This window comes from Tachypleus tridentatus, chromosome 6 (assembly GCF_004210375.1).
Source record: "Tachypleus tridentatus isolate NWPU-2018 chromosome 6, ASM421037v1, whole genome shotgun sequence".
NCBI lineage: Eukaryota > Metazoa > Arthropoda > Merostomata > Xiphosura > Limulidae > Tachypleus > Tachypleus tridentatus.
This window is the reverse complement of record NC_134830.1, coordinates 144,902,630-144,923,630: the sequence shown is the minus strand read 5'-3', so window position 1 is coordinate 144,923,630 and position 21,001 is coordinate 144,902,630. Positions and strand designations below refer to the sequence as shown.

At 30.4% G+C, this 21,001-nt stretch overlaps 1 protein-coding gene across 4 annotated transcripts in view; it reads right to left on the bottom strand.

The window, feature by feature from the left end:
• Window positions 1–311: 311 nt before the first annotated feature.
• The window catches only part of LOC143253949 (secretory carrier-associated membrane protein 1-like), a 39,305-nt gene continuing 18,615 nt past the window's right edge, over window positions 312–21,001 (bottom strand). For 3 of the 4 annotated variants that reach the window (XM_076508588.1, XM_076508591.1, XM_076508590.1), the window contains 5 exons: window positions 18,814–18,970; window positions 15,039–15,140; window positions 10,027–10,162; window positions 8,721–8,876; window positions 312–2,865 (listed from right to left, as the gene is read on the bottom strand). In XM_076508588.1, coding sequence (XP_076364703.1) covers window positions 8,721–8,876; window positions 10,027–10,162; window positions 15,039–15,140; window positions 18,814–18,970 — 551 coding nt within the window. In that variant the 3' untranslated portion in view covers window positions 312–2,865. The remainder of the gene's footprint in view (window positions 2,866–8,720; window positions 8,877–10,026; window positions 10,163–15,038; window positions 15,141–18,813; window positions 18,971–21,001) is intronic. The other variant, XM_076508589.1, reaches the window with a different exon arrangement.

The following is a 21,001-nucleotide window of genomic DNA, read 5'->3' as shown; positions in this document are numbered from 1 at the left end:
TTTTAAGGATTAGCTGTTATGTATTTACATATTTATCTTTATAAAACAGTTATTTATAGTGATAAAAATCCAACAGCTGTGCCAACCTGAACAACTATTTAAAACATTTTGCACACGTTTTCTGTATTTACTTTTTTCGATTAGAAAATTCCTTTCCATGAATCACTCTCTCTACTAGTTAAAAAAAAAGTGTTAAAGCAATAGATACAATAACACCAAAATACAAAAACAGATACTGTCAATGAACCAGCCCTCCAGTATTATACATTTGGTGAACTAACTGTCATATCTAGCAACGGAATATAAAATGATTACAGCACCATATAGATACCTTTATTGATCAGAGAAAAAAGAGAAAAGTATTCACTTACAGAAACAAATCAGTCGGTACCCAATACAGAAAAGTGGTAATAAATTTTGAAGTATATTTGTTGAAATATGGTTTCTAATCAACAGTACAATTTATTTGTGTTTATGATGGCCCTCTAGGTTTAACTACCACCTTTTAATTCAACCTAATACTAACACAATTAGAGCACGTGATGATGAAAACAAATATCACTCTGCTAAAAAATGTGATACATGTACCGTTTTCACTTTTATCATTTGTGAAAGTGAAAATAACTAAATATAAACCATTTAATTTAAAAAAAAAAAAACAGGTTGAAACACACAAAGTTTAATGAAGCAGAAAACATGTGCATGTAGAAAAAGAACAAAAAAAAAACCCTTCCTTTCCCCTGCAAGATATCAGTTGGAATAGCAGTTCAAAAAAACCAAAAACGATTAAACATATATTATATATACATGAAAATAACAACTCATCTAGAATATACAAATGCAGCTTATTAAACCAGAAGTAAAACTATCAATAATTACAATTCTAATTTGCCGATAAAAAGTTAAAATATGCAAATTAGTAGAGACGGGACATGCATTAGGTCCAATTGGGTATTGCAACGTCTGATAATTACATGGAATTTTCATTAACAGACTGATTCAAAATATTAAGCAGGCACTATACTATCTGTACGTGTATCACATGTGATAGCTATTGCATCATCTAGCCCACTGGTGATTTCTACTAGCTACTAAACATTGTAGTATTTTCTACGGTATTAAGAATGCAAGTCGTTGTAGTCATTACATAAACTTAAAAACATCAAATTCACCAACTGTGTTTAACTGTTAACAAGTTTCAGTGGAGGGATTAGGAGTGTAAACATTAACTGATACTTTCACTCTGGTGCATTCCCTTAAAGGGAATATGATAATTATGAGAAACTGTACAACATGATGTACAACCTCATTAGTGTTTTTTTTTTTCAAAAACATGAAGTAATCAGTTTAACATTAAGCTACAGGGTGGCCCGTAAGTCCCTACCCATCCATATGTTATATTCAATTACGCATGTATTATAAATTTTTCTTTTTCAAAGAAATATGGCCAATGTAAGCCCATTTACACTTGAAAAGCATATTGTGCATAATATTATGCAGCGAGAATAAAGGACAGCACACAGATACACTGGATACATAAGATATATGGATGGGTAGGGACTTATGGACCACCCTGTATAATGAAGCAGTAACTCATGCTTATGGTTCTTTCCCAGTATAATATGGTTAACATCCTTACCATCCAGTTGGGTATCTAAAATCTGTTCCATCCCTGCAAATTAATTCACTTTTCATGACTTAGAATTAGAGTGAAATTCAAATTTAATAACCTTTCCTAATATACAAACGGTAAGTTGAATATAAAAGTATTTATACTTTTCATTCTAGAAAAGAATTATTACAAAGAAACAAAAGCTGGAATAAAGTACCTAATAAAATTTCTGTTGAAGACTGACTATGAAAAAGGTGTCAATTTAACCACAGTACTGGACTTCAATAAATGTGTATTAGTACTTCTATTATTTACTTTTAAATGCAATTATGTTTACTTTTTCCAATCTATTAAAAGTATTTTCAGATTATCTAACAAAAAGTACAGCTGTTCCTGAGACCCAAAGTACTATTGATAAAGAAATGTTAAGAAATATTCAAAAATGTTTAAAACTGTGTAAAGAGGAAAGGTTTATCACAACTTTCAGCTTTTCACCAACACCCTACAGTCGTTACTTTTTGAATAAAAAATTCTGAATCATACTGAGAAAGAAGTCTACAGATGACTTATTTTGGCACTGAAAAACTCAATAGGTACCAAAAATAATAAAAAATAGAATAAGTTACTCCTTAATCCATTTCTTAAATCTTTATGTAATGTTCATCTAATTAAATTTTCAGCTTTGAAAAACTTTTCTTTTTTATTTTATCACTGAAATTGGTTATATAAGTAGCTCCTAACACTATTCAGGAACAAATATAAGTTTTATATAATAGGTAATGTACATATCACAATGAAAAAAATTACCCATTCAAATCTGTTTCATCTTAAACTGACATAAAAAGCTACTGGTAGTAACTTCAGAATATATATATACCTGACTGAAATACAGGTAAATAATTAGATAATAGTCTCATTACTCTTAAACTCACTCATTCCAAAACCATCCGATTTAATAAAGATTATAATAATTTAGTACACTAGTTTAGAAAACTTAGCAATATGTTCCTCAAAACTAAAATGAAATTAAAGTATCTAATATTCTTAATTTTCATATCTTTTAAGAAGTTTTAAACAAAAAAAATTGGTATCACCTACGGACATTCATGTTACATTGTTGTAGACCATAGAACATTCTCTACACAGAGAATTAACCTCTTAAAACCTACAATATTCAAACAGCTAAAATTTATATGACAGTAATATCTTCCACGTGTCTTGAATTCCTGGTCATACACAAGCAACAGATAGATCTATAGAAGAAAAATTTTTAAGAATGTCTGATTAATTTTTAAAACAATTTAATAAACATTAACATTCATTTTCAAAAAACTCAATTATGTTAAAAACACACAATTAACATGAAATGGATATTATATTCTACATATGCATGCCAGTGTTTGTGAATACATACATACATACATATACTTCAATGTTTTGGCATTCTTATGCGAGTCTTACAAAATAAAAACTATTTTACTTTGGAAACTGAAGAGCATCATTGAAGATATGTGTATTTATTTTAGTATGTATATGTTTACTCAGATTTATTTTTAATTAGTAAAAAAAAATTATTTTTGTTTCATATATCATATACGTACACACACAACATGAGTATTGTTTATCACACAACACTTCTGTGTAAAAAAATTGTGGGTTTATGTAAGTTATGAGATTGATGTAGATTCCTAAATGAAAATTTTGTCACAAAGTGCTCATATTTTACGTGTAACTAACAGCTTTTAAACATAATCTTCACAGTAATTGTAAGGTAGCCTTGTTTGTTTTGTTTTTTAAATTTGCACAAAGCTACTTGAGGGCTACTGCACTAGCCATCCCAAATTTAGCAGTGTTAGAGGGAAGGCATCACCACCAAATGCCTTGGGCTTGTCTTTTACCAATGAATAGTGGTATTGACCGTCACATTATAACACCCCCACAGCTGAAAGGGCGTGCATGTTTGGTGCAGCAAGGATTTGAACCTGTGACTCTCAGATTATGAGTAGAATGCTTTAACCCATCTGCCCATGCTGGGCCTTAAGATAGCCTTAGAACTGTACTATACGTTATCATCATGAATAGTTCTACCGTTATGTACAGACACTGCATGCACTCCATAAACCCTAAATGACAGAAATTGTACTAAATCATCAACAAAAAGAGAGGTTTTGACTGAGAAGTGGATGATATGAATATTATATTGCAAGTTACTGAAAATGACACAGCAATGTCTATTTTTATCAGATGGTTCATAGAATATAAACATGTACTAAACTACTTCATTTACACTATGTTTAATCTGTATGAGAAATTAATTAAAATATAGACTCGTAAATACAATGCTTTACTTGGTTCATAACTCACTAAGCCTTAATTAGGTAAGTTTAATCCTAATGATATCATGCACAGTTATGTAATGCTAACCCATCCTCACAATTTTACATCTTATATGCAAATAATTACAAGCAGCAATAGTAAGTTATTTAGAGGCAGTTATGTTTAAAGGTAATACAATAAAATAAATTTACATGTTACTGTGACAGACTAATTTTATGTTTTTTTCCTCTGAATACTCAAGCAACAAATGCTTACTGTTGAAAGAGAAACCTTTGTGTGCATGCTTATGGAAAAATACTGAATCACATATTACTAATTTTACAGTTTATAAAAATATATTTAAACTTTGTTTCAGCAGTGAAAGTAGGCCAGTCCAGTTGGCACATTTAGTGCTGGTTCATCACAGAAGCAAATCATTTTGTTGAGGTCATTCCATGTTTTGATTAATCACAACAATATCTGTCAATATTTTAAAAGTTTCACATTACATTCTTGTAAAGAAATATTGCACTTTAGAGTCCACTCACAATCAGGTTGTACATTCAAGTGATTTAGGTACTATTTTTGATTCCATTCCAACTCAAATTTATATTGACTTATTTTCTATTAAGTGTAATAACTGTTAGTATTAAAGTGTATTTTCAACTTATTGAAACTGCATAAATTAGCAGTATTGAGTTACATAACATGTCGGGAAGGGGGACAATGCTATCATAGCACTAAGAAATTAAAGTTACTTTTATCACTGCCTTTTGAGCTAGGTATTTAATGGGTGATATTTGAACTTCCACGAACAAAATAACTATTTAATATATATTTTTATGTAACGTTTTTAAACTGTGTGTTTCTGCTGTTGTATTACAGGCATGAACAAGATTTTAATCATGGGTTACATGTGTAACTACAATTTTTTTTTACAATAATTTTATATATCAACTCATGACATACTAGTTTCTACCATTTTTATTACGTTACATTTAAACTTCTGAAAAACTTTATTTTGCCTGTTTTTATTATATACACTTTTAGTAATACTGTTCAAGATTTTTTGTTCAAGACTTCTTATGAAACTGCTAATTCACAAATTCTTTTGAATGTGCAATGCGATGACACAAAAAACACACACTAGAAAACTGATTATGAACAATGTTTTAATACCACTTGTTAAAGATGGGTCTTTTGTACCACATTTATAGACTAAAGAGATTCACAGTAAAATTCCAAAACAGTTAATGATAGGTTTCAATTAATAGTCGACATAAATATCAATGTTAGTTCAGCACTAAGTTGGAAATTCATTTGAAATTCTGCTTGCATGCACAAGGTTCCTTTGAATCTTAATTTATTATTTCCACATCAGTCTTAACATCCACCACAAATCTCTTGAATGATCAGACTGTAGCTGTATCTTGGGTAAATTTTCTTAGACTAGTGAGTGATATTAAAGATCTGAAATTATTGAATGTACAATAAATGTTTCCAATCTTGCTTAATTAGCTAGTGACAATGATTGTGTGCAATGTCAGATTACACATTAGCCACTGTAGTGGTTTTCAGTTGATTGCTGTTGATTACTATGAGTTGAATAATTATAACATTATGGACAGAAAATTTTTTTTCTGCAGTTTTGAAATTTATTTTGATGAACTGGAAGGTGCCCACATACCTGTAATACTATTTATAGTTATGGAGGTCAAAGTCTGTAGAAATCACAAAAAATACACCCCTTTCATTTTTTGGAGTAGATGAATTATATCATGAAAGAAAATGGCTTCTGTGATATGAAATCAACCATAACAAACATAAATTATATTAGGGATGCCAAGATAAAACTAAAAAACACTTTAACTTGAGCAAATGCTTTTGCTGTTACACAAGATATTGCAGTCATTCAGGACTGGAGCTTAAATAGAATATCTACCATCAAAAAATCCCTGGAAAAAATCAGACAGACAGAATTAATGGTCCCCTCTGTGCTGTGTACATGGTTTGGACATGCAGTAAAAATAACTGGCTTCTCATAAGTATTAAGTTGGTAATAGTTTTATTTAGAAGGAAGAGGCCTACTGTTCTAACAATATCAATACAGAGCAGCACATTTTGTTTTATGCTTCCGTATGTTTAGAGTGACTGAAATAGTGTTCCATATATGCTACACTACTTAGTGTAGCATTGTGTGAATGCTTTTTGACATATTTAGTATTCATATAGTTTTATGTAAACAGGAGTTTAAAAAATAAATGCTTTGATTTTTTTAAAGTTTCATCAACCATTCACATTATGTGTATACACGAGACCTAGTATCTAGCCAGTATATTTCTGTTCGTGATTACTAGCTGCAAAAGAGACTTGCAAAACCAATCCAGACTTTACCCAATTGTACAAACCTTCTATAAGCCTATACAGACTTAACATTTATACTGAAACTTTTAGCAGCTCATGTATTTTACCACATCTGCTGCATGCTTGGGATCACTGTCTTGCTAGAAGATACATTCTCTTTTAAAAATGTTTTGGTTTTGAGGGAATACATGGTGGACAATAATTAGTTTGTATCAGTTAGCAGTCAGGTTGCCATAATTTGTTTTTACAGAATTCAACTAACATTGATTTCCCAAAATGCTTCACTGTAGATGCTGTACATTGGCTGTGACAACCTTCCCTTCTCTACCTTCAAACAAATAACCAATGATTGTTGCCAAACTATTTCAATCTGAATTTATCTGTACAAACACTTTTCTATGTTTTATTTATTCCATAGTTATGTCATTCTGTTTGATTATCTTTCCTAATCAGTGAGTTTTAGTAGTTTAGATCATATGAGGTTACTTTTTACCGTGTGCAGCTAACTGTTCCAGATGTACTCACAGCCATGTCACTGGTGAAACTGCCCTTGAATTGAAGTATGTCACATTAATAACAAATCCTTGGTTAACTCCAGTTTTGAAAGGTTTGGACTTTCTATTTCAACAACTACTAATATAAACAGCATTATTTTTACATGTCCCTTTCAAAATTTTCCTACAACTATAAATAATGTTGAATAGAGCACCCTTTTCCAGCCAAAACTTCCACAGAGTCATAATTGCATTCCACACTAAAGTTGGGAGTGCCTGTTCTTTTACATGCATTATGCAGGTGGGGCAATATCCAATTGACTAGATGGCACCCAATAACATTAACTATGAATACATGACTGCAATGTCATGTCAATTCCTAGGACATATAAAAACTGAACAAATAAATGAGGGAAAAAAGTGTTTAATGGCAAGTAGAGATCACTGCTTATTCTTAGAAGTGCTATAAAGATGTATTAGAAACAAAATAAATGCTGCATTAAAAAATACACAGAGAAGTAAAATGATACTGCTTTATTTAGCAATATGGATCACAATGCCAAACACAGTAGGGATTGAAAATCATTTTCAAATCTATCCAACTAGTATTTTGTTTTAAATACTTCTTAAAGCAGCTCTACAAATAACCAAAATATTCCTATTTTTCATTAAAATTCTAATTTTTTTTGTTTTACTATTTATCTTATCTACTCTAACACAACACGTTTCCAATTTTTACATTTACTTACTTTTATAATAATAAATAAAAATGTACATGAAAACAAGAAATATATTTACCTACGACATCTTGCTGTTGATCGCTGATGAAATTTAAGCCTAGTTTTTGTTTTTTTTAAAATAATGATGGTGCTTGTAGACTAAGAATAAATCTTTACCTACTTAAAGAATGTTCAGCTAAATAACAACAACATGGAGAAAGCAAACAATGTCTTATGACTATTGCAATTTAACTGGTTTCTAACACAAAAGGAACTTAATTCCCAATGGTTCTCAATGTGAACACCATGAAACAAACTTTCAAACCAAAGAAGAAATTAACAGTACTCTGTACTGAACACAATGCAACATTATATCTCATCTGAAATACAAAAACTTTGGCTTTCTATTAATTATAACTGATATAGTACTAAATAACAGAGAGAATTATTAGCAATTTGTGAGAGAGGACGAGCTAGATGAACACAGCAAGTGGGTTTGAATTTATAGTTTAAGACTCTTATAAAATAATAATATTCAAGGCTACAAATGTTAGACTTTGCCTTAGTAATATCTATGCTATAATAAGCAATTTATGGTGTATTTCACTTCAGAGAGAGAGACTAAATACATTAGAGGAATGAAATGAATGAGGAAACAAACGTCATGATTCTTAAACTGTGGAAGGCTGAAAATTTATAAGACTTGTTAACTAAATTTTTTATGTCAAGTTTATTTTTATGCATTGATAATAAAGCAGTTTAATTAAATTTTGAATGTTACTCTCTAAAAGGTTATGACACTTCAACTTACAGGCAGCATGAGGGTTAAGGTAAAGAAAATAAATACTAAATAATTGTTTGTTTGTTTAACCAGAAAATGCCTTTGATGCTTATTCAGGTGGTCCTATAGATTATGCAAATTACATCTGAAACCTGTAAGATGAAGAAAAGTTTTATTTTGATCAGAAAATCATCTTTCACTGGGACTCAGTAAAGACTAAAATTTCACTGTAAAAGCACTATTAAAACACTTGAGTATTTTACATAGGACAGGTTGATAACATTCATTAAAGGATACATCTAAAATTACAGTAAATAATAAAACATAATTTCACAGGAATGGGGTCAGTTCAACAGAATGATGTCTTCAAAGTAGTATCATGTACATTACTACTGTATAATAACTATTACGTATTAACTACTGCATCTTCCTACCTAGTATCGGCCACCACCTCCATAAGACTGGCTGATGGCAGTCTGAGCAGCTCCAATGGCTGCTGTCTGGACATGTTCATTACGAAGAACACCTTGGGCAAACTCTTGTTGTGCCTTGGCAAAGCTTGCATCAGTGTTACGGTAGATACCATGCACCTACAAATTAGTAACTTAATTGCTGACAAAGATATTGTGCAGTGCATAATTAAATAACTGATACAGTGAAAGACACATCTAAAAAAAACATTCTTCTGTGAATTACTATGCTCACAACGTCTTTTTCGTTTTGAAAATTTGTGGTATATACTATATCTGTTTTAACAAATCAGTTTCACAATTTTTTATAATTTAATCTAGGTTGAAATCTACAGATGAATAGATTTTTCTTTATTAATACAAATCTCCCTGTTAATTATTCACTTTTGGAGGAACTAATTATAAATCATCCTTTACATAAAGGTTTGTTGATGCATTTAAAATTGCATGATGTAATACAGGTATTTCAAGTGAAATGTTAGAGGACCCAATAAAACCTAAATATTTAGGAAATTTATACTCATATACAATAGTTGAAATCTTGAATACAGATATTAGAAACTTTAAATTTGAAAAAAAAAAAAAGTAATGCATACTGAGGTAACTTGTGCTCAATGGCACAACATACATTATTTCTAATTAAAGTAGATTGTTTTCATGTCTGTGCTAAATCTAAAGTAATTTCTCTTGTAACATTTCAGTTTGAATGCTTAGGACTTTTCATACTATTCAAATAACAACCAATACTGTTAACAGTTTGTACTGAAAAGTTATTCTTAATTATAAACTTTTTGACAGTTTCAAGTTCTTTGTTCTTTATTTTCAGTGCAAACCAACAAAATGAGCAACCTGCAATTTGCACACTGTATGTAAACTCAGAATTTTGTACTGTGACCTCGTAAAATTACCACTGACTTACTAGGGTACAGTCATTTATGCAAAAAATCATACTTGCTGTATTTTGTCTCCTTGACAAATTAAAAATTTGTGCATTTCCTTCAGGTTCTTTTTGAAAGAAAGTGGTATAAAACTGTTTTAATATAAAAAAATTCTCTATCTATTTTGGGATTATCATTAAAACATTTACAAGTAATATTTGAAAACAATTTTCAAATTATTTTAAGGAAACACAACAACTAAATGATAAAATCAATACCTGTTCATTAAAAAAACCTAAATATATGATATTACATATTCTACTTAGAGCATTTAAAATAACCAATAAAATACTATTAAAAATACATTATAGTAGTGAACAAATTCATCTTACCTTCATCAGCATAAACCCTACAAGTAGAGCAACGAGTCCCCACAAAAAACCAATTATTAGAACAATTCCACCAACAGCATAGTTACTTATAGAAACAGGTGTTGATTGAAAGGTAGCAATACCATTCACAAAACCACTGGAAAATAGCGTTTCAAAAATCTTTAAATTTCAATATCAGCAAGCAACTTACAAACATATACACTCAAACATTTTATATTTTTGAAATTTTAGTATCTCAGTATACATATGGAGGTATATCATGCCCACAAATTGATGCTACTAAAATAAACTGACTTATTAGCTAACTTTAACAGTGCTACAAGAGATGTTCTAACTGTATGAACACTTTTCTGTGATGGTTTAAGTCACACTGCAAGTGCCTCACAATATTTTAACTTACAAATTAAAAAACATTCTTTCAAACAATTTTTAACATTTGCAATAAAGGATATAGTTTTACTGTGTTTACTTATATCTATGTTTAGGATATATTCAGTTACCCCATATGGTTATGCTATGAAAAAATTTAAAATCAAACCAATATACTGTAAAAGCTTCTTATACTAAAACTGTATAAACATTCAAAATATTTATGGGTTTAAATAACAACTAAAATTCATATTCTGATTATAAAAAAAAAGTTTGTATTCAACAATATAAATTTATAATGTCAGAAATTCCTACATAACTTATTTTTGTTCTAGATACAATGTCAAGAGAAAAACAACAGTACAAAACCTTTAAATAATTAAAGTATATTTATCTGGCTATTAAAAATAGCAAATCTGCAGTTTTTGTAATGAAGTGTCAAATAAAATGGAAGCATTAGGTCTTTGTTTAAATCTGACATTTTTCAAAGTGTTCTAATGAAATGTTGGCAATCAGTTTCATGATGCATCACTTTTCAGTTACAGCTGGGGAAAAGCAAAGTTATCATAAAGTTATTAAAATGAACTATAGAAATAAATGTAAATAACCCTTAGATAAAACATAAAAGACTGAAAAAATAAGTTTAACTACACTGAAAAAATCTGCAAGCTTTTACACTAAAATATATCACAAAATTTTGTGATATCTCTGAGAATTTGAAGAAAATTTTCATTTTTTTTACTTGTAATTATGAACTTTGAAATCTTAGACATACTATACTCTTAATAAACATATGCAACCATCTTAAAGGTTTGGAATAGCAGTCTTATATGGCAAGTTTTACACGATATAATGAAATATACATTTTAAGAAAAATACATACAAATTCTGATTTTTTAAAAGTCTATCAGAGATTTCAAGTTTGCTGAAAGATTGCCAAATATGGTGAAGATATGTTCAGAACTGTCAGTGTTATGTATATCACCATGCAGTCATGGTGGTTACCAGGTCTGCAAAATACATGTACCTACCATGACTGAGTTAAAAGGAGATTTTGTGATTTTCTTATAGTAAAGCCACATCTGCTTATCTTCTGTAATAACCGAGGAGAATTGAACATGATTTTAAGCATTGTAAATCTGAAAACCTACCTCTGTCCCATCTGGGGACTTAAAAAGAAGTTATATTTGATAGTATATGAATCCCTACCATTGATTTAGTCCTACTTCTGCAAATATTTCTATTACATTTCATATAGCACCAAAAGTTATGCACTTTTTTGCCTTGTTACTTGAAAACTCCTATTAAAATATCATCAAATCCAAATATATGGTGATTTTATATTTTATTTTCTTTGGATATTAAAAATGTTAACATAAATGTTATGTAATCATATGTAGAGTGAAAATATGTACCACAATGTATATTATAAAAATAAATTGTCCTTGTTAATTTTTAGTAAATTCAGCTGCAAGAAAAGTATACACAAGGTGAAGAACCATAATACATCTGAATTTGTATTGTGTGGTAATATGACAATAAAAAACATAATACACCTTTACACGAATACCTGGTGATGCTATATGAGAATACATTTACATGTGATTAACTGTAGCACATCTGTAATTGATTAATTCAAAGTGTCTCAATAACAAAACAGCTACCATAATTTTCCAAATATACATTTATTCACTACATATATTTATCTAGAAATAAGGACACATAAAAGATATAATAACAAATTTAAATGTATTCCCCCCCCTACAGCCAGTCCAGATCATCTTTTCCATCTTGTTGTCACTGCAAGTGAAATCACCAAGGTAAATCACCTTCATCATCAACTGAAGCAACATTGTTCTCTTTGAACACTGAACTAATTGTCAGTACTTGTGCATTAGCAATTAATATGGGTTTATTGTGACCGATTTTCCATTCATCGTGTATTTTTAAGTCAGTCCTATAAAATCAAAACTACCATCTTCATGCAAGGAGCAAATGTTTCAAAAGAAACTATATACACCTCACTGTAGTTAAAATGTTGTACAGAGTTAACTATAAGCATGCCTATACATGAATTTTGTTTTTGAGAATGTTTATTTGCAAAGATAGCAGCTGCCATGGGGAACTTTCTTTCAACAATCCTAAGGATACTCTAACATTCTGACAATGTTTCTTTGCCAGCCATGATTGCAAATACATCAAGCGCTATACTGAATGCACAACTAAAGATTACATGGACATTTTTATATTTTTGTCGTCAAAAGGTTATTTTGACAATGTATTGTAAAAGCCTAGGAACATATTAGCTAGATCTTATGACAGATTTGACTTTTTTTCATGACAATTAGGGTGTTTATTTTATTTGGGAAATTACGGTACATCTAAAAACTTTTGTTAATACAATGAAAGGTAAAGAAAATTTAAAAATATATTTAAGCAGCATGTTTTCTCTCTATCAGAAATTTTAATGACATGTTTAGTAAAGACTGCAATTTTTAACATCTTTTTATCCACAGTTATATCAATGACTTTCTAATCATTTAGATTTGCAGAAGGAACTTACATTCTTAATGCTATTGCAATGGATTTGTGTATTTTACAAAATCTTCTAACCACCACGTAACCATGATGATATAAATATTATGACCCTGAGGTATTTAATGCCACTTCACAAAATTTGCTAATTTTTCCATAATTATGTGGTGTTATAGTGTTAACTGCTCTTAGTGTAAAATTATTTATGTTAAGGTCAAAATTACTTTTCTTCATCTGCAAGTTTTCAAATTTTTGTCATTTCTAAAATCTCTCAAATTAGTATCATTTTAGGTACTTTTATAATAATAAATCAATAAAACCAGAAATATAATACTAACCTTGATCTTTTCTTTTTGCTGTAAACTGTTAAGGAAACTTAAGCCTATTTTCTTTTTTAATACTAGAAGGACTACTACACAAAATAATTTGTAAAAAAAAAGCAGACAATGTGCTTTAGTTATCATAATTTTTCCATCTTTTTAATTGTGTGATAAGAAACGTTGGAAATTCAGTTAAGTCTGTTGATGAGTTTTCCATGGAAATAAAGTATGAATTTGAAGCAAAGTAGACAATTCTTTGTAGAAAAAACATCGTAATATAACTTGCTATTTGAGAGATTAATACTTTGGTTTTCTATTGGTCATAAATAACATAGTATAAAATGACAAACAAAACTATTAGCAATTTGTGAAAGAGAGGATGTCACATGTCACATGTGGATGTGGCAAGTGAATCCAATTTTCCAGTTTATGGCCCTAAACAAATAAGATTGAAGGCTATAAAAATTATGCTTTGCTTGAATAATACATGACTTGTGTTAAATTCTGAACTTCTTGGACAGGTGGCAATTAATTAGAGAAGAGAGGAAGACAGAGAACAAATATCACAGTTCTTAATACTTGGGGAAATTGAGGATTTAAACAAATAAATTTTCTTAGAAAAAATACAAGTTACTCTTTTCTGTTCTAGAACTGACTTCAAATTGTTCATCCTAAGTAGCCTTAAATTCTTAACAGTATTCATTTATTTGTACTTAACTTTTATTGTTTTAATTCCCTTTGAAATGTGCAACTACAACTTGCACCACCAAGGAACATGGAGCTCATGTTATGCTATTCAATAACATTAACCACGAGCTACTCTGAGCTGCTCACATGCATGCCACATGTTATTACTTATATTACCTAATCTTAACCAACTTAGAGATTCCCACTTTAGTTGCTTTTATAATAACAAATACACATGAAAAACAAGAAATAAAAGTATTTACACAACACCCAAGTATTATTTTTTCTTACTGTTAAATGTCAATGACACTGAACTTTTTTTTTTATACTAATGGTATAGTGCACAAAATAAATTTTAGTTAAATAGTGATGCAAAGAATGCAGAATAATAACATACATAAAGCAGACAATGTTCCATAAAGATTACAAGTTTTTCTTGCTTTCTATCTAATAGCAAGAGCCATTACAAATTCATCAAATTTTGGTGACATGTTTTCTGTGAGAATGAAGCTCAAACTTAAAAAGAAATTGACAATTCTCTGTTCAGAAAACAATGTAATATAATATGTCATTTGATAGATGTAACCCCTGGCTTTCTTCTGGTTATAAATAATGTATAGTTAAATGTAAGGGAGAACTATTAACATATGGGTATTGCAACAGATATCTGATTTCCTGTTTGATGGCTCTGTAACCAAACAAAACTGAAGACTATAAAAATCATACTTTGTCTAGTTGATAACAAACTGTAGAATCAGTAATGTACATTAAATTTCATACTTATATTAGATGGGCAGTGAATAAATTAAAGAGGGGACACTTAGAGAAAAAGTTCACGTTTCTCATACTAGGAGAAATTCATGGTTTTGTATTAAATATTGCCTTATAAAATTAAGAACTTAAAAGAAAAGTTAATTACTATTAAAATATGGATTATTATCTATGAATTTATGCCACAGTAATTGGTAGAACATAAATAAAAAGTAGTTTAATTAAATTTTGAATGTCAGTCATTAAATACCTTGTAACATGAGCAGTAAAGGATGTCCATGCAGATACGGCTAACTATGTTTTAATATACTATAACAAGATAAAACTTACCAAGCCCCAGTATTTGGAATCCCTACAGAATACACTATAGCCAACACCAGTTGAAAGAAGAACACAAAGAAGAAGACCATGAAGCTGAAAGAACTATCGCTTCTATCAAAACAGAAGATTTGGTTTAATTATTAGGGTAATGGTAAATTGTAGAAATAACAAAATTAACAAAGGCACAGAGCTCTCTTTAATATTTCATTATGTAAACTACAACTATCATAAGCATACAATCAATAGCACTATTTAAATATTTCAACTAAAATTTGTAATCATTACTATCTGAGTATGTCATTAGGATTACATATAAAGCATGTAAATCTTAAGAACCATTAGAAAATATTTAAGTTGGCAAAATTAAATATATTAATGAAAACATACACATACACACACAGTTGGACCTCAACATTTGCCGATTTGACAATTATGGTTTTTGACTATTTATGGTGACCTAAAATGTATATACTTTTAACATCTGTAGTTTTGGTTAAACAATTCAAAATCCAGAGCTCAAGCAAGTAGTAATAACACTGCAATGTCCCATAACTATCATAAATTTTTTGGCTTTCTGACTATGCAACAACAATTGTTAAAACCTATCTAACAACACTGATCAGTTTCTCATGGCAATAGAGTTCATATTGAAAGTGAAACTGATAATCTGCTGAGCAGAAAACACTGAACTTTGTACATCGTGGAGGAACAATAAACAAAGTAAGATGAAGGGATGCCTAGACTCACAATTCTCATATTAAAAGAAGTTAGTATTTTGAAAAATACTGCCTTATAAAATCATGAACTTAAAATTTGTATTATATTAATATATAATTTATTAGCTATGTTTTTGTGCTGTATTTATTGGTGTACTAGGAAAAGAAAATAGCTTAATCAAATTTTGAATTTACTTTACCAAAACATTATGAAAATGATTTTCATTGTGAGAGGGTTAAGCTTTATCCTTATAGGTTTTCCAATTCTGTACTGTACAACACAAGCACTTAACTGCTGTGTTTACAAATTGAGATGTGTGTGATACACTGTCCAGTTCAAGTCTTGTATACTCACACACATTGTTCTAATTTATATCTTAGTGAAACTCTCAAATGTCAAGGCTTTAATCATGTCTCCAAAGCATAAAGTGTAAAAAGTGATTCTGTTGCAAAGAGGAAGAAAAAATTGATGTCATTAAATGAAAAATTGCAAGTACTAGACATATTTAAATGAGGCAAGAATTAAGCATCTGTGACCAAGCATTATAGAGTGAATGAGTCAACAGTAAAATCTATTAAGAAAAATGCAAGCAGTGATTCATGCAAGCATAGCATCTAGTGCAGTTGTTCCCAACCTTTTTTATGCCCCACACCCCTACAAAATGTTAATATGTTCTCACACCCCTCACAGTAATTATTTATTTAAGAATAAAGGTGAAGGTGGCCAAAACAAATGTTATCTCGCACCCCTAGTTGGGATACACTGATCTAGTGTATCCCAAAGTGAAAACCTTATATCAGCCTCACAATCCAATTGTTGAAAAACTAGGGAAATTTTACAGTGTTTGGATAGAAGATCAACATCAGAAAAAATCTACTCTCAGTGGTCCTATGATTAGAGTCAAGGCCAAGAATCTATATAACCATTTGTATAAAAATGCTGTATGTGAAGACAGTATAACTTCCACCACCAGCCAAACATTTGAAGCCAAAAAAGAGTAGTTCAGGAACTTTAATAGGCATTACATCCTTCATAACCTTAAGCTAACAGGGAAAGCAGCATTGACTAAATGCATAGCTGCAGAAAAGTACCTACCAGAATTCAAGACATTGACTAAGGAAAATGGGTAGGAGCTGGAGCAGATGCTCAATGCAGATGAAACTTCTCTTTTCTGGAAAGAGATGCCAAATCCTATCATCTTATTCAGGGAGATGAAGAGATTATAGTAGAAAAGTTATATTTATTCTGAACAATGCACCTCATCACCCTGAAAGTTTCAGACTTAATCACCACAATGTACATCACAACACCACCAGCCTCCTACAATCTACAAATAAATGTCTCATTGCAACATTCAAGCCCTATTAAACCCACTATACCTTTGCATGAATACTGGACAAGCTGGAGGATGATCCTTCTCTCTCAGTTACGGATTGCTGAAAAAATATAATATTGCCAATTCTACTAATCACATCCAGGTGTCTTTTAAAGAAATAAAATAGCACACTTGGTTGCAGTTTGGAGGAAGCTGAGAGCTGAAATGGTGACTCTTCAAAGGCTCTCTCTCTGTGGATGAAGAGATGCAGAGAATTGTTGTTTACTTAGCATACTGAAGTTTCTGTGGAGAAGGTTACAAAGACACAGCAGAGGAATTAACTGTCTCGCACCAAAAGGAGCTTAACAAGGAGGATCTTGCAGAGCTCACACTCACCAATGAGGAGAATGGAGGAAAGGAATGAGACTGAGGACCCAAAATCACATATAACAATGAAAAATTTAGCAGAACTTATGCATGTGATCAAGGTTCTTGCTAATTAAATGGTGTAGCTGGAACTTTTTATGGAACACAGCTTAAAGTTTAAAGGGGTGTTGTTGGATGGTATGATTCCTTACAAAAGACATTTACAGGGCCATCCAGAATAATAAGTACGGAATAATAAAATCTTCAAGACATATGCTTTACCCACCACAACCCTTACCACCTACACCACACAGTCAGTCACCAGCATTACAACAGTTAGCATAAGCTCAAAGTTCCATGCTCACGTACAGTTGTTCCAGTCTTACATAGAAGTTCACCCTCACAAGTTACACTGTCAACTAATAATGATGATTCACTACTCACAGGTTTCCTATCCTGAGCTACTTCTGTGTGGTCCCCTAATCTCAGGATGATGACAAAGATAACTCTACATCCTACTACTCTTCACTTCAACATCATCATTATTCTATCATCACTTGTAAATTTAAATTTATTTTGACATATACAGCACAGTATACATTTTTAGTTTCACATTATTTATATATACAATATCTTTACTGTTTTGTATTTTTAATTTACCTCTACATTCTTATTGGTGTGGTCCTTAACCACAATTTTCCCCATGAGGTTTAAGTTTTAATATTTACAAATTTCATAGATTGTATAGGAAGAGTATTATGATGAAACTTTGTAGAATGGACGTCAACTGCTTGTAGTGGAGAAACAAGTGTAGAGGACGACGTTTCAAAAGTCTTCTGCCTTGTGCAAGGCAGAATCAGCTGAAGACAAAAGGCAGAAGACTTCCAAAACATTGTCCATTCTGCAGTTTCATTTACAATTTCAGTTTTGACAAACTTTTCAGAAATGTGCCAACATGAATAATGTTGAAGTCCACTTGTATAAAATATTCTGGACAATAAACAAATATTAAAAAAGTCTAAGATAAAAGGAAGTATTTTTTTAAACTTAATTTTGAAGTGTTTCACTTCAATATTTCTCCATGAAATGCATTATACAAATAACTGTTGTCACACAATTTTGACTCATGTTTCATGCCATTTGGCTAAGTATTTTCACTGTAAAAATAAAACAATTAGGGATGCTTTTAGCTTATGTGTGAATCAGAAAGGGAAAAGTTTAAACTTGTGAGATTTGTTATTCTGAAGTGTAAGTTTACTGTATATGCATGTGCATGCACTCATACAAAAACAATTCACATTAATTCGTATACTAAAAAATACCTTGCATAAAAAATATTTTTAATGGTAGTTTAATAGATGTGCCACAAAAAACATCACCACTTGCCTGAGGGCTTTGTAGAGTGGGCGAAACCAGCATAAAAATGACAGTGGAGTAAACAAAATAAATGCTAGAAGAGAAAAACCAAAAGTTGAGCCCTTTCCATATTCCACCAATAGGGCAAGTGCCCCTAGCATATTCAGGAACAGAACACAAGAGTAAACTGAAAGAAACAAACATGTCTCTTATTCTTTTTTATTTCTAAGTAAAAAAGATTTATAATAAGGGCAGTGCAAAGTGATAGAAGTGAACTTTACTTGCACATAAAATAAAAACTGTTCATTAAAATAGCAATTTACTTTAGCTAACATTAAGAATGTTATAATTATAATAAGATTATTATTTTAAGAAATAGCTTCTGCTTTATCTAGTAACAATTTGGGAATAGGACTCTTGAAATGTTTTTCCTCATTGGCATGCTTGGGAACAATCGTATTACATTTAAAAGATGAAAGGTAGTGTTTGTCTTATAGGTAAGATTACACTTTTTAAAGGAGTTAGGAGGATGATACTTATGTAAAGTTTGTGAAAACATGTATCCATGTCTAAGTAACACGTGCAATTAACAAATGTTGATGAATGATGATGTATACTTTTGTTGAGCTTAGTAATAGACAGAACCTAACTCCAAATATGTCACTGTTCTGTTGGTCCAATTGTGTATGGATAGTTGACTTGTAATACTGTTGGTCATCACGACAACACCATGAAAACATGTCTGCCAAACAGGATTATTTATTAATTCCAATTTTTCTCTCTACATCTATAGAAGTCCAAGTTTTGACAATACTGATAACTGAAAATCTGGATTTCCCAAAGGTCCAAAGTTTACACAGTTAATTGATAATTGCCTTAAATAATAATGTTCAAATGTTTAAAACAAAACAGTTTAAATTATGAACATGAACAACTAATTATGAAAATGTATGTTCATTTAATCAATATAATAAACCCTCACATGTAAAATGTTTTGAACAAAAGAATGTACAATTTTATAGTCAGTGAAGCAAAGCTGCATGTTTTACATAACTGTTCTAAAGTTAAACTTGTACACTGAGAAATGTCAACTGTATAATAAGAAAGCAGTAAGTAAACTATAAAAAAAGACTTCTGTACATTTAAATTTATTTAAATATTTTTATGAAAAAAACATTACATTTTAAATTACTATGCAATAAAAATTTATTGTTTCCCTAATCATTTATATTTTTCAATATAGTGTAATCAACCAGAAACAAATGTGCCCGTTTTATAAGTTTATTACATAAATTTTTGTTTTCGTGAGTTAATTACTGGAATGCAACTGTCCAGATACTCCAACATTTTGGTAAGTAACTAAGTTTCTTAGTTTTGCACAATGAAAAAAATATACAAATAAAAATAAGTTTATTGTTATTTATAATAATGAAAAACACAACCCACTTTCAGATATTACTTTAACTCGTTGATCAGCACAGCTTCTCACTGATATTAAAACATTAAATAAATACTTGCTCGTTTTGAAAAATTATGATGGTGGTGACAAGATTAAAAACTTGTAAAGTACAAAAAGAAAATTTTATAAAGTTTACAACACTTTCATATCATGTCTTCCTAAGAAATGTACATAGTGGGCATCTTTATGCCACTTGAAGCATGATTACAACACTATTACACATGCCCAAACATGTATTTTTTTGCCTTGGTATTTTAAAGTCTCTTCAACTAGGTTCTACCTCAACTTTCCCAGTATAGGGAAGGTTAAATTGTACCAGTTTGTACTTTTTTAAAGATTCCATACTATAACTTAAGACAATTTAGTGCAGTTTCACAAAATTTGTAGGCTTTCAGTAAACATTACAAGTTTGTTTGTACAAACACAAAACAAATCAGATATTTTAAAAGATGTATTTTTTTAATAAAGATTTGTCCATGAACATGCAGGCTTTTTTTTGGATGGTCCAAATGCAAAGTGATTTTTACGTTAAGCTTTCATTTGCACAATCTCTAAGACCTCCTAAATAGATTTCAAACACTTGTTTTCAGTGAAACATTACATATGTTATTTTCTCCTCCCTGACTCTATACAAGGTTGAGTAATGTGACCTTGTAACCACCAAAAAATCTAAATTGCCCGTTTTCTCACCAGAATGACTTCAAATTGTAACATGAAACTACATTCATTTATTCTAGGTAGCTTTAAACTCATAACTGT